At 43.1% G+C, this 14,880-nt stretch overlaps 1 protein-coding gene across 2 annotated transcripts in view; it reads right to left on the bottom strand.

Moving 5' to 3' along the window:
• Nucleotides 1–14,880, bottom strand: part of TMC7 (transmembrane channel like 7) — a 51,729-nt gene that overhangs the window by 16,304 nt on the left and 20,545 nt on the right. For both annotated transcript variants that reach the window (XM_058569952.1, XM_058569953.1), the window contains exons 4-8: nucleotides 14,002–14,169; nucleotides 10,261–10,343; nucleotides 5,793–5,938; nucleotides 2,347–2,494; nucleotides 1,364–1,537 (exon numbers count right to left, since the gene is read on the bottom strand). In XM_058569952.1, coding sequence (XP_058425935.1) covers nucleotides 1,364–1,537; nucleotides 2,347–2,494; nucleotides 5,793–5,938; nucleotides 10,261–10,343; nucleotides 14,002–14,169 — 719 coding nt within the window. The remainder of the gene's footprint in view (nucleotides 1–1,363; nucleotides 1,538–2,346; nucleotides 2,495–5,792; nucleotides 5,939–10,260; nucleotides 10,344–14,001; nucleotides 14,170–14,880) is intronic.

The following is a 14,880-nucleotide window of genomic DNA, read 5'->3' as shown; positions in this document are numbered from 1 at the left end:
CATAAGTTATCTCCTTCCTTGGGTATTCAAATAGAGCAACCATGATCCAGTACCATCCTGGAAGAAAAATGCTCTCTATTGGATTTATTAAAATGAAGTATAAAAAAGTCCACGTAGGGGGCCGGCCTGGTGGTGTAGTGGTTGAGTCTGCATGCTCCGCTTCGGCAGCCCAGGGATCACAGGTTCAGATCCTAGGCATGGACCTACACACCTCTCCTCAAGCCGTGCTGTGGCGGCGACCCACATACCAAATAGAGGGGGATTGGCACAGATGTTAGCTCAGGGACAACCTTCCTCAAGCAAAAAGAGGAAGATTGGCAACAGATGTTAGCTCAGGGCCAGTTTTCCTAACCAAAAAAAAAAAAAAAATCCATGTATCCTGTATCAATGGGCAATTTAAAGTATTTTCAAGGCTGTATTACTAATTGACTTGGAATAGCCATTCTCTACTTCTTCAGAGTAATAACATATACGGCTATCTGGGATAAAACTAAATTTCCTGGCCTCCCTTGTAGCTAAGTACAGCCACCTGACTAAATTCTGGCCCAAGGGATGTAAGCATAAGTTTTAAGTGCAACCTCCAGGTCATGCCCCTGAGGGAAGGGGTGTGCCTCCCCATCTCCTTCACCTCCTTCCCATTGGCTAGAATGTGGACACGGTGAGCTACTTGTACCATATAGAAGAGGGCGTACCCTAAGGATGGCAGAACCAAAGATAGAAGGAACCTGGGCCCCTGATGATTGATCTCACGAAGCAGATGCACTAGAACAACTTGGATTTTCAAAACTTCTGTTATTTTAGGTAAACTTAGACCTCAGCTAGTAAATATTAGAGTTAGGGATTAAATCCAGGAAGTCAAGCCTGGGATTTGAATATTGTGGATTCCAGGAGGAATTCCAAACACTCTATTTTGGATGATTTTTTTTCTTTTTGTGAGGAAGACTGCCCTGAGCTAACATCTATTACCAATCCTCCTCCTTTTTTTTTCCCCTTTTTCTCCCAAAGCCCCAGTAGATAGTTGTATGTCATAGTTGCACATCCTTCTAGTTGCTGTATGTGGGACGCGGCCTCAGCATGGTCGGACAAGCGGTGCGTCGGTGCGCACCCGGGATCCGAACCCGGGCCACCAGTAGCGGAGCACGAGCACTTAACCGCTAAGCCACAGGGCAGGCCCCTGGATGCTTTTTATTTCTGTTTAGAGTGGAAATTGGTCGCCTCTGATTGTCGGTTCTCTGTTAAATTAGCCAAACTTATATCCCCATTTGTAAAACAGACATGATGATAGTATCTGCCTCAGAGGTTTGCACGGCACTTAGCTTAATGCCCAGAGTAAAACTTAAATTGACTTGCATGGCATACTTACTTTCTTCATGTGTTCTTGCGAGAATATAGTTGCTGTATAGATTGCGTAAAAGCATGCCCCTAAAACAGCCAGAACAATACAATTCAAAAACAGTCTCAAAGAGTATATCTTGATCGTTTCTTCTGAGGTCCTTTCTGCTATTTTCTGCCGTATTCTTTCTTCCTCCAGATCTGCCTGAGGACCAAAGAAAAGTCATTGGTGAGCACCGGGATGAAGGGCTATTTGGGGGTGGAGCCTGTGAGTCATCATACTCTCCCCATCCATCTTTAAGACTTTCCTTAAATATTCATCTCCCCCAAGACACCTTCCCAGACCAAGCCCTATTAGTTTTCATGTCTACTAAAGGCCTAAGTCAAGGTCGACCCCCCTATTTAAGACAGCAATTAGACTTGGCAATAAATGTGAAAGCAGAACAATAGTCTATTCATGATGTTCCTTCTATGTAGTATGCATTATTTCTTTAAACAAATAATACACTTGTTTGATTCCTTCTACCTTACTTTATTAAGCTTTTGATATAATCGGCCCCTCTTCCTTTTTTTGGTGGGTTTGGTCAAGATGCTATTTATTATTCGTTCTCTCCTTATTCATTTGGAAATTCTCTTCCACTTTTTCATGTTCTCTCCCCTCCATCTTTTCACCATAGCACCTCCTCTTAGTCTATTTCTCTTGGTATGAACAGCGTTCACGACAGGCTCTCATCAGGTGGAAAAACAACAGTATAAGGTGGGGGGTTGGGGGGAGGGAAGACCCCATCTCCCCCCACCCGCTGTCGTGTCTCCGTCTCCCTTCCCAGCCCCAGTTCACCAGCTCCACGCTTGAACATCCCAGGAGGCTGTTCTCCGCACAAAGCTCTTGAAGATGACGTAGAGGAAACTCACCATGCACTGAGACAGCCCGAGCCCTCCTAGCTCCTCTGCAAGCTGCCGCCCCGCCTCCCAGGGCACGACCCCGCTGGCAGGAGAGAAGCCGGCAGCACTCACCCGGAGCTCGTACCGCAGGCTACTGTGCTTTAGGTCCGCCATGCTGCGGTTGGTGATGCAGAAGTCCCAGCCGGCGAAGATCTTGTTGCAGTAACTCTGGAAGTGCTCCTCACTCCGGATCAGGTTGATCTTGAAGCCTTCCACCGACCTGACCCCAAACAACAACAGAATACAGGCCCATGGACTGGCTTTGTCTAAAATTAAAAAGTTACACGTGGCTGCGTTTTCTGTCTATTTCGACGCGGTCAAGTTTTGGACCATTCTAAATACATGTGTCAGCTAACCAGGCATCTCATTGTTGAAAATCATTTTCTTTCATCCATCCAATGGCTCTTTTCACAGCTGGAGTTTGGAAATAAAATCCAAACTCTTTAACACAGCCTAGAGGTCCTGCATGATGCCATCTTTCTTCCCTATGGCCTCTCTGCTGTAACTACGATGGCTCTTTTCCCTTTCCATAAACACACAAACCTCTCCTCCTGCCTCAGGGCCTTTGCACTTGCCATCCCCTCTACCTTCTCCCAGAATGGTTCTTCTCCCACCTCTTCCCATGGCTGCCTCCTTCCCATCCCTCAGGCTTCAGCTCAAACATCCCCTCCCTGGATTCCCCACCACTCCATCTGAAGTTGTGACTCCCACATCAAGTTAGTCTCTTTCATTTCCTTCACAGCAATGAAGCTAATCTGCAAATTACCTTATTCATCTGTTTACTGCTTGTAGCCTCTTACCTTGACTAAATTTTAAATTCCTCGAGGGCAGATACCCTGGTTGTCTTGCCACCTATATATCTAGAATGTCTGAACCATAATATGGCCACTATCCAATTGATGGATAAACGAATGAATAAATGACTTAAATAGTAAATTAACCAAATATTTGGTGAGCACCGGTTTAGGTCAGATGCAACTCTGTTGTACACTTCATAACTGTTTTTCATTCAGATGCTTTCATGGAAAAAAATACACCCTGGCACTTAACATAAAAACATCAAATGCCACACGCTTTAGATGAAACAGGGTATTTTTAGGATTTGCAACTGAGCTGTGAAGATAATAGAAGTGGAAGGAATTACAGCAATCAGTCATTCTGCCAAAGGTTCACAGCAAATAATTTATATCAGAACCACCCGGGTGCTTTTCCAAAATGCAGACTCCTAGGTGGTTTCATAAGCTGAGATTTTTAATTCAGTAGGTCTCACGTGGGGTCTAGAAATGCATCATTTTATAAAGCTCCATGGTGATTCCGAGGTCCCATCTCGGTTGAAAACCTCTGATTTAGACCAAACCTACATTTTACAGATGAGAAAGCTAAGATTCAGAGAAGGGAAAATTATTTCCCTAGATCCAGAGAGTTAGTGGCAGAACTGGGGCTAATTTGATGATGACAATGATGATGATTTTAATTTAACAAATGTCTACAAGGTGCCAGGCCCAGTGCTAAGTTCCTTACCTGCCTTGTTGCAGTTAATCCTCCAACAAACCTCCCAGGTGTGTACATTTCACAGAGAGGTTCAAGAAAGTGAGGCTCAAAGAGGTGAAGGGATGTTTGAACCTGGGTCTCTGGACCCCGAAGTCCACGCTCTTTGCCATTCTGTAGGCTTTCCCCATTACATCACACCCAGCCCTCCCTCCAGTCTCCTCCAGCAAGCAATCAGGGCCCTGAGACGGAGGAGCTTGAGTAAGACCCGGAGGTGAATTCACTGTTAGGCTAATACTGCTGATTTCTTCTTCAGGGCCCCTCCCAAGGCCCTGGGAGTGCCTCCAGCAATGTGTTCATATGATCTTGTTTACATTTTTTATAATTTACAAAAGATATTTTTGTATTCTTTGTCTTAAAGAGGGCCCCTCCAAACTGTCTAAACTGCAGGTCCGTAAAACCCTGGTGGAGGGATCTGCCCCCACCACGATCACAGAACAGCAAGGCCAGAACCCCAGTCAACCAACATTTCATTACCAAGGATCTCTCTGCCCTCAAAATGAGCCACTGTTCATGCTCATCAGTACACTGCCCATGTGAGTGGGGGATGGATGCATATCAGCTAACTTTCATCTCATAGATTCTGACTCAGGATACAAATGCCCAGCTGGGCTCTGGGGCTATCTCTGTGGTGGTGAACTCTGGTCTCCATGGACAGCAAACTCAGTCCCCACCATCCCAGTCTCTTCTATGCCCATGATAAGGAGCTTTACATCCCTGTGGCTTATAGCACTGCCCATGCTCTCCTATGGACAATGAAGTAGATAAGAGAGCTGCCCATCCATGACCCTGTCTGCCAAGCAACCCCCCTGGGGCAGACAGAACAAGCCATCCATCAGAAATGTGTGGTTCCCCTTTCATAGTACAGTGTTAGTGCTGGGAAGTGGCTGCCAGCCAGGGATGACATTTCCCAGCCTCCCTTGCAGTTAGCTATGGTCATGCGACTAAGCTGTAGCCAATGGAACGTGAGCGGTGCGCATCACTTCCAGGCCTAGCCCATAAACACCTTCCATGTGATATTCCTCCATGGTTGTGTTCCTTTCCAGCCCAAAAGGAACTTCAAAACCACATGCTGAAGATGGCTGAACTTCAGTCAACTTGAGTCCCAGAATGACTGAGAAAGAGTCTACCGTACTGACCTGTGCCCCACTTAGAACTTCCTGTAAGAGAGATATACAACTTCTATTATACTTGGGCCATTGTACTTTTTGGGGACAGTTGTTGGTTAGTAATAAAGTAATTAATATGCTTTTCTTTTCTTTTCTTGGGAATTGGCATCTCCCACTAAACCACTTGTCTACCATGGGAAATGCCATGTTCTCATATGATCCTAACCCACTGGCCACAGTCAAAGGGCCAGAGGGCTGAGCAGTTGAATCACAGACACCTTGCTCCCTGTGGCCACAGATGAAGGGTCAGGGTTGGGTACCTGAATGAAGCAGAGCCAACAAGTCTCTTCAAAGATTTCTGGACCTGTGACCCAGGGAGTCCACATAAGGAAGCCGCCACCAGGAGAATCAGAGATGAAGGAGCCCTTGCTTTTGGTTGTTTCAAAGCCATACCTAAATCCTTTCTGTAATTTGGAGTGTCCTCCCTTCCTTGGTTCTCAGAGCCCCTCAATTCCCCTTTGCCTCTGTTAGTGAGAGTTGGGTTTCTGCCATTTGCAACCCAATAGAGACCTGGTTAGCGTACACACCAGATCAAAGATAAAGTTGAGGGGACGGCATTGGCGAGTGTGTGCAATAACAACTGATTGAGTAACTCCAGGCTGCTGCTCCAGCTCCCAAATCCTGCCTCCATTTCCTCCAGGTCTCCTCAGCCTCCAACACACTCACAGCCCTCTCCCCACAGAGCCCACCCCTGGACTCTGCCCATCCTTTGGGCAACAGCTCCCAGGGTCCACAGACCTCCAATAAACTCCAGCCACCAAGGGCAATTCACAGAGAACACAATGAGAAGATAAACTTTACCTTTTCACTATCCAAAGAAGGCTCAGGGTGAGGTAGGCAATTGTGCTTAACAAATAGGCCAGGGGCAAATCATAGGTGAAGTTCTGAAATTGCACCCCGTCAATGGTGTAATGTCCATAAAAGAGGCAGGTCTCCTCCAAGAAACCCTGAAACAAAGCCAAGGACATGAGGTCAGACTGGTGAGTTCACCGCAGGGAACCAGGAGGCCAGTCTCTGCCTCAGGGAACTCATATTCCAGTGTCATTGCTCATCCTTGAATCCCCAGAGACTGGAACAATCCCAGAGGTATAAGGGGTGCTCAGTTAGCATCTGGGGAATAAAGCAGAGATAAAACCTGAGCATTAAAAATACACAGGCATATGACCCAAAAACGAAATTAAGAAAACAATTCTATGTGCAATAACAGCAAAAAGAATAACATACTTAGGAACAGATTTAACAAAGGAGGTGTAAATCTTATATTCTTAAAACTACAAAACAGTGTTAAAAATTAAAGAAGATCTAAATAAATGGAAGAACACCCCATGTTCATGGATCAGGAGATCCATGGCCATACTCCCCAAACTGATCTACAGATTCAACACATCCCAGCTGGCCTCTTTGTAGAAACCGACAAGCTGATCCTAAAATTCATATAGAATTGCAAGGGATCCAGAATAGCCAAAACGATCTTGAAAAAGAAGAACAAAGTTGGAGGACTCACACATCCCAATTTCAAAACTTACTACAAAACAACAGTACAACAGTGTGGTACTAGCATAAGAATAGACAGATAAATCCGTGGAATAGAATTGAGTCCAAAAATGAATCCGTACATCTATGGTCAATTCATTTTTGATAAGGGGAAAAAGCAGTCTTTTCTAGAAATGATGCTGAGACACTTGGATAGCCACAGGCAAAAAAAATGAAGTTGAATCCCTACCTTACACCATATTTAAAAATTAACTTAAAATGAATCAAAGACCTAAATGTATGAGCCAAAACTATGAAACTCTTAGGAGAAAATAGAGGGCTAAATCATCATGACCTTGGATTTGGCAATGAATTCTTAGATATGACACCAAAAACACAAGCAATAAAAGAAAAAATACATTGGATTTTATCAAAATTAAAAACTTTTGTGCTACAAAGGTCCCTATCAAGAAAATGAAAAGATAATCCAGAGAATGGGAGAAACTACTTCTATCATATATCTGATATATCATATATCTGATAAGGTACTTATCTAGACTATGAAGAACTCTTATAACTCAACGATAAAAAGGTAATTCAATTAAAAACTGGAAAGAGGATCCAAATAGACATTTATTCAAAGAAGATACACAAATGGCCAATAAGCACATGAAAAGATGCTCAGGTCATTGGTCATTAGGGAAATGCAAACCAAAACCACAAAGAGATTCCACTTCACACAAACGAGGATGACTGTAATCAACACGTCAGACAATAGCAAGTGCTGACAAGGATGTGGAGACATCAGCACCCTCACACACTGCTAGGGAGGATGCAAAATGGTGCAGCCACTTTGGAAAAGTCTGGCAGTTCCTCAAAAAGTTAAACATAGGATTACCATTTGACCCAGTGAATCCACTCCTAGGTGTAGAGCCCAAAAACTGAAAAGATATGTCCACACAAAAACTTGTACATGAACGTTCATAGCAGCATTATTCATAATAGCCAAAAGGTGGAAACAACCCAAACGTCCATCATGAATGGATAAACAAAATGTAGTATTTCCATACAATGGAATCTTATTTGGCCATCACTAGGAATGAAAGACTGATAGATGCTACAACACGGACGAACCTTAAAAACATGCTAAGTGAAAGAAGCTAGAGACAAAAGACCACATATTATGTGATTACATTTATATGAAGTGTCAGGAATAAGCATTTCAGAGAGACAGAAAGTAGATTAATGGTTGCTTAGCACTGGTTAGAGGGGGAATGGTAGGTGATGGTTAAAGGATACAAGGTTTCCTTTTGAGGTAATGAAAATGTTCTAAAATTGATTGTGGTAATGGTTGCACAACTCTGTGAATATACTAAAAACCATTGAATCGGACCATTTAAACGGGTGAATTGTATGATATATGAATTATATCTCAATAAAGCTGTTACCAAAACAAAACAAAAAAACCCAAAAGTGCCCTATGTGAAAATACAGCACAGAAAAGTCCCTGACTTCTTATGGTGGGAATAATTGAAAACCTCAAACTCCTCCTTGATAGCAGGAAAATTCTAGGAGAGTGAGGAAGAGAACATACACAGATGGCAGAAATAGTATAGGCAGCACAGAGATGTTCAGTACAGCATTGTTTATAAAGGGGGAAAACGGAAGCAATCTGAATGTCCATCAAGAAGGGACTGGCTAGATGTGAGAAATCCATACTATAAAATAGTAAGCAAGACCATGTAAATGCATGAGAAAGGTTAAGGAGGCTATGAACCATGCTGTTACAGTTCAGTGGCCTCAGGGGAGGGGTACTTTCACTTTTTATTTTATAAATTCTATATTTTTTATGATAACCATGTATTCTTATACTGAGCAATTAAGTAAATTTTTAATAGAAAAAAAAAATGTAGAAACGGAAGACTCCATCTTTTTACCTCTCCTGAAGGCAGGGCATACAGGCCATAAAAACTTGCCCAATGACATGAAACCTGTTTATATTGCCCGGGGCTGATATCAGGGCTGTCAGCAATCTCTCAAAATAAGGTAACATTACAGGGTGAAGATCCCCTGGGCCTGGAAAATAATTTTTCTGATTTGATAATGAGCTTGGCTCAACTGCTTTTAGCAAAGACAAACCATTGTGAGACCTCTCTGCCTATCTCTCTCTCAGGCCTATTTAAATCTAAATTATTAATAATAAAATTAAAATTTTATTTTAATTGTCTTGGTCCCACGGGCCACATTTCAAGTGCTCCAGAGTTAGTGGCTATCGCATTTTATAGCACAGATCCAGAACATTCTCATCACTGTAGAAAATTCTTTTGGACAGGGCCATTCTTTATCATGCATACTTTATTGAATATTTATAATCCTTTGTGATTAAGTGCATCTAAGTCTCCTATAAAATCTTTCCTATAAAGAATAAGGTTATGGTGTGTGGAAATCTACAAACAGAAATTCCTCTTGTGAGATATAATCTAAAGAAATGGGGCTAACAGCAGTTTTGGGACTTGATCCTACTTTGTTTTCACCAGCAGTGTGACCTTGGGTGAGTCACTGAATTTCTTGTCTCCTTGCATCGTGGACATTTGCATAGTATCGGTTTTCTCATTTGCATCGTGGACATTTGCATAGTATCAGTTTTCTCATTTGCCTCATGGACATTTTAACACCCACCTGACAATTCCCCTCAGTTGTTTTGAGGAAAACATGAGCTCAGAGATGTAAAAAACACTTTTTCAAAATCAAATGCAGTGGATAAACTCAAAGCTTTCTACCTCTCTATTCAGAAAAGTGAAGTTCAATGACGTGGCATTTTAAGATTGTAACTTTCAGAAGGATATTTTTATATATTTGTATTTTTTAAGCACCTAAAGGAGTGGTTCTCAACCAGGGGCAGTCTTGTCCCCCGGGAAACATCTGGCAATGTGTGGAGACATTTTGGGTTGTCACAACTGTGGCACTGCTACTGGCATCTAGTGGGTAGGGGCCGGGGATGCTGCTGAACACCCTACAGTGCACAGGCCAGCCCCACAGCAAAGAATTATTGGACCCGACATGTCAATAGTGCCGAGGTTGAGAAATCCTGGTCTGGAGGGCAGAGACGGCCACTTTTCATAGCTGCAATCTTATTTGCTGAAAAAAGTGGGATACAAAAATGAAAACTCACCAAAAAATCATTTTTTAGAAGGAAGAAGACAAAAAAAACCTTTTAGAACTACAATAAGGAGGTGATTAATTCCACTTTAAAGCAAGTGGTGTTAACCTGGGATTAACAGACTTTTAAGAGATTTTAGGGAATGTGTGTCTATGTGTACAAACGTGATGTGTGCATACACATATAAGGGTATATGTGTGCATGTGTGCATCACGCATGTCGTGTGTGTAATTTCTGGGGAGAAGAGCCACGGTTTTCATCCAGGTGGTCGGGGACCTCAAAATGTTAAGGTTTTTCAATGTCAGAGAAATTAAATAAATTCTCTCTGGGTTTACTTTCACTGAAATTTCTTTCGATGGGAGAATTCAGTATTTTGTCGCAGGTCAATATGAAGGTGGCAGAGACTAGGAAAAGGCCAGTAGTTGAAAGTGACAAAGCATATTTCCTGTATATTCTAGCAGGGGCTGGGTGAACATTATCCTTGCTGATGAGGTCACTGCAAATCCTGTTTCTTTTACTGGGACTTGTGTGAACTGGTGTTTGACTCTTACTGCAGACATTCAGGAAACCGATCTTTAAATTAACCTATTTGCAGTATATTGAGGGTCCAAATGCAGAATTATGTTAAATACTTACAGTGCCAGAGAGCAAGTCTACGATATAACTATAAAAGTAAATGAGTCCAGAGCTACTTATGGGATATATTGTGCATTGAATATCTGTAAAAAACAAAAAACAAGAACATCAGTGGAAATCGTTTCACAGTCTCTATAACTTGTCCACCATCATTTGTGTATATGTGCATGTATATGTATATACACTTAGATATGTCACATATAACTGTGTACAGATGTGTCTGTGAATTTGTGATTTTCTGTCTGTAGTCCAAACCCCAGTGCACCAAGGACAATAGCATTCTTCCCTTTCACTCTTCTCCCCAAACATCTGGGGATATATGTTTTTTCTATACATTTTGTATGTGGGTTCACTTACAGTAATGTTTTCTGCTTGTATTGGTATTTTGTGTTTTGGGGTTCATGTTTGCATATGTTTCGGAATATGTGATTGATATAATTGTTATTGCATTTTAAGCACATCCAATTTTAAAAGATCTCTATGTGTGTGTAAATAAACATGCAGTTTTATTCAAAATCACATATATTTACATATGTATAATTAACTGAGAAACTGTTGGAATACCAATTTTAGTGACACTACCTTATCCTTGAACAATTAATTTGCTTCCTCTGTATCAGTCAACTATTGCTGTGTAACAAATAACCTCAAAGTCTCAGTGAGTTAACACACCAGACATTTACTTTTGCATTCACGGATCTGCAGTTTGAGTTCATTCGGCTGATTTAGGCTGAGCCAGGACGGACTTCAGGCTTCCGGTTCGGCTCAGGTCTGCCCCATATGACTTCATTCTGGGGCCCAGGCTGAAGAGGCAATGGCTACCAGGGGATGCTCTCCTCATGGCTCTTCTCATAAGGCGAGCCCACCACACAAAGCCATTTCAGCTAACGCTGCACTGGACAAAGCAAGTCACGTGGCCAAATGCAAAATCAATGGGGCAGGAAGTATTCTCTGCCCACAGTGGGAGGCCCTGCAAAGTCACAATTACAGGGGAGTGACAAATTGGGGAAAATAATCCAACTACCACCCCTTCTCTGGGCCTTAGGTTCCCCTTTGCTAAAATAAGGGAGTTGAACCAGTTATCCAAGGCCAATTGCAGCTCTGCCATTTTAGAATTCGAACATGCCTGTGTTCATTAATTCATTCAACAATCATTTCTTAATCCTATGCACCGGCTAGATATTGGGGCTAAAAAGATGAGTAAGAAGCAGTTCCTGCCCTTGAAATGCTCGCCATCAAGTGGTAGAGAAAGACAAACAGCAGTTAGGTTTATACAAGGCGCTCAGATGGTTGCATGAACACAGTATTATGTGCAGAGAGGAGGAAGACGGTCATTCTATTTGGAGAGGCGTGAGGAAGATGGAAGGAGACGCCTGCCACTCAGCTCCTCACTCACCGGCCTCTAGCCTAGAGGTCAGCAAACTACCGCCCGGGGGCCAAAGCTGGCCAGCTGGCTGTTTTTGTCAATCAGCCTTATCTGAACACAGCCACACCCATTCACGACATTTGTCTATGGCCACTTCTGGGCCACACGGCAGCGTTGAATAGTTGCAACAGAGACTGTATGGCCTGCAAAGCCTAAAAGATTGACTCTCTGGCCCTTTAGGGGAAGTTTGCCAACCAGCCGCGCCAGGCCCTTCGTTTCCTTACTACGCTGAGCTACTGTCGAGCTCTGGACCTTGGCAGCTGCTGTTTCTCTGTATGAAGACGCTTCCTCTAGCTCTTCAACGGCTGCCCTCTCCTCAGCCTCCCGGGCTCGGCTTACATGTCCTCGTCTTCACAGGGGGCTGTGGGGACCCCTCAGCCTCCAGGTCCTGGTGTCCAGCGTGTCAGCACCTTATCCTTTCCCTTCCCCCATGGCCCGATTTATACCCTATATGCTTCTTCATGTGGTCACTTCCTTACCGCCCATCCTCTGCTAGAGCGCATTCACGCTGTGGATGCAGGTGTGGGGTCCCTGTTGAAGTCTCAGTGCCTGGCTCAGGGCCTCACACACAGTAGGTGCTCAATAAACACTTGCTGAAGGCATGACGAAGGGAAGGATGGTGAGAAGAGCTAGAGAGGGACTTCTGATCCTTTCTTTCAAGGACAAAGTTTACTAGGTAAGTTAATAAAAAAAAAGTGCGTGCGTGCATGCGTGCAAGGGGGGGATGGAGTCAGAGGAAATAACGAGGAGAAAGAAGAGATGCGAGGTGACCACGCTTAGAGTCCAGCTCCATTTTCTTCAGGAAGGGGGCCTCCCCAGACCAAGGCCCTGCTAATGGCTGAGGGTGAAGCCCACGGCCGTTGAGTCTAGTGGTTAGGCGCCCAGGCCCCAGATTCACGTGCGAGAGAGAACGGCATTCAGTTCTTCTGGAAAGAAATAACACTAAAAAAAATGACAGCTGCCACTTATTGACACTTGCCACGTGCCAAGCAATGTATCATCTTATTCAATACTCATTTTAAAATTATGAGTATTGCTCAAATAATAATTATTTACAGTTTTAAAATTTTCTATATTAAATAATATAATTTATATTACTATTTTAAATTATTTACAATTTTAAAATAAGCATATATTATTAATGAGCTAAGTATTAAATAGTGAGGTGTTATTTGAATAATGAAATATTGTCTCATTGCTTAAGTTATCACCTCCGTTCTATGGATACGGAAACAGAGGCTCAGAAAGTCTGATCAACAGCAGAGCTGGGCCTGGAAACTGAACCCACAATTTCCACACAGCAGCAGGTAATGCTTCTCTGTAAAATGGACCTATTAGAAAATGCGAATGCAGCATCTGGCATACAGCAGGCACTCAATACAAGGGTCCTGAACGAAGTCAGGGTTTCCGTGTTATTCTGATTTTATTCTGAAGTGTCATAGAATTGAAAAAGACACAAACATGATCAGGAGGATGTAGGGCCACAGAAGTGATTCTAGAGGGGGTTCTCCTGGGGAAAGGAGTAATGTGATAGAAGCAGGAGCTCTCAGGACTTAGAGAGGCCTGGCCCCGACTCCGCCCATCCACTTCCTCCCCCAGCACAGAGCCTGGCACTCAGGGGTAATCAGCAAATTTCTGTGGAATGACAGAAACCCTCCCCATTCGAATAAACAGGACACTCAGAAGGTCTGACTTATGCTGAGAATTCAGTAAGGAAACACAGGTCCAGCACTTGCCACAGTGTCTGCACATGACTGGTGTTTAATAAACGGAGGTGAGCATCACCGTTACCAGAGATAAAAGTCTTGGCTAAAGTCACTGGAGCAGATTGTATCGTGTTTGCTAAATATTCCACGTTCCTACCCTGCGGTGCTCCACCCAAACGCCTTTCGGAATTCAGGAGCGGCCCAGTGATTTGCTTTGGCTAACGAGCTCTGGCAGAAATGACGGGTGTCATCTCCAGGTGGAAGCTTTAGGAGCCAGCACATCTGCCATGGCTCTTTTTCCTTTGGACATGGTGACCGTCAATGGTCCAGATAGAGGCTGCTCCATCAGCCTGGGCTCCAGAGTGAAGATAACATGGAACAAAGCCACCACCAAAAAGTGATGGACACATACTGTGAGCAAGAAAGAAATCTTTGTGGTTATTAGGCGCCAAGAGTTATGAGGTCACCTGTTCCGTGGCATAACGTACCCATCCTGACTAACACAGTCACCCAAGACTTAGAACATAAACATTCCTAGAGAACGAAGCATGGGAACTAGGCACACAGTGGACAGAACACTCTTCATGGCAAACCGGGCCTGAGACTCACCCTTGTCTTTGGATGGGATGAGTACGAAGCTGCTGTTGGTGATCTTGTATTCCGTGAGCAAGATTGGGAGCAAAACCAGCAGAAAGATGATCAGAAATATCACCAAATTCAGCAACACCAGAAACCGCAAGAAGGAGAAATAGGACTGAATCCCAGTGCCAAATTTCCCTGGAAAAAAGAAATCCAGACATCATTGACCAGGAGCATTGACTCACTATCCACAGTAGATTCAATCAGCCACAGAGGGCTGAAGTTGGAGGAATCTTGGTGGGAGAAGGAGAAAGAAACAGTTTATTTTTTCTGCTGTTGGCTTTAAGGTTCTACTTCCCAATGGTTTAAATTTTCACCTCTAAATCCACACTCAATCTTGAATTAATCATTTGAGAATGGTGTGAGGGAGAATTCAATATTTATCTTTTCTCATATGAATATGTAATTGACTCAGCACCATTTATTGAAAAGGCTATCTTTTCCCCAATGAATTGAAGTAGCGCTTTTGTAACTGACCATAAATATATGAATCTCTTTCTGAATTTTCTGTTCTGTTCTGTTGGGCTATCTGTCTATCCTTGCACCAATACCAGACTGTCTAATTATTGTAGACTTATAATAATACTTTGTAGATGGTGCTATAAGTCTTTCAGCTTTGTTCTTCCTCAAGTATCCTTGGCTCTCTGCTTTTCTATATCAATTTTAGCATCAGCATATTAATTTTCACACATATACACATACACATGCACACATATACACGAAATCTGCTGAGATTCTGATTGGGATTACACGGAACATATAGGTCAATTTGAGGACAAGCGACCTCTTTACAATATTGAGTCTTCTGATCCATGAACACGGTATATTTAGGTTCTTTAATTTCTCTCA

The sequence above is a fragment of the Diceros bicornis genome, chromosome 26, assembly GCF_020826845.1.
Source record: "Diceros bicornis minor isolate mBicDic1 chromosome 26, mDicBic1.mat.cur, whole genome shotgun sequence".
In the NCBI taxonomy this organism is placed as follows: Eukaryota; Metazoa; Chordata; class Mammalia; order Perissodactyla; family Rhinocerotidae; genus Diceros; species Diceros bicornis.
Note: the sequence above shows the minus strand (reverse complement) of the source record. Positions and strands in the feature narration are given on the sequence as shown.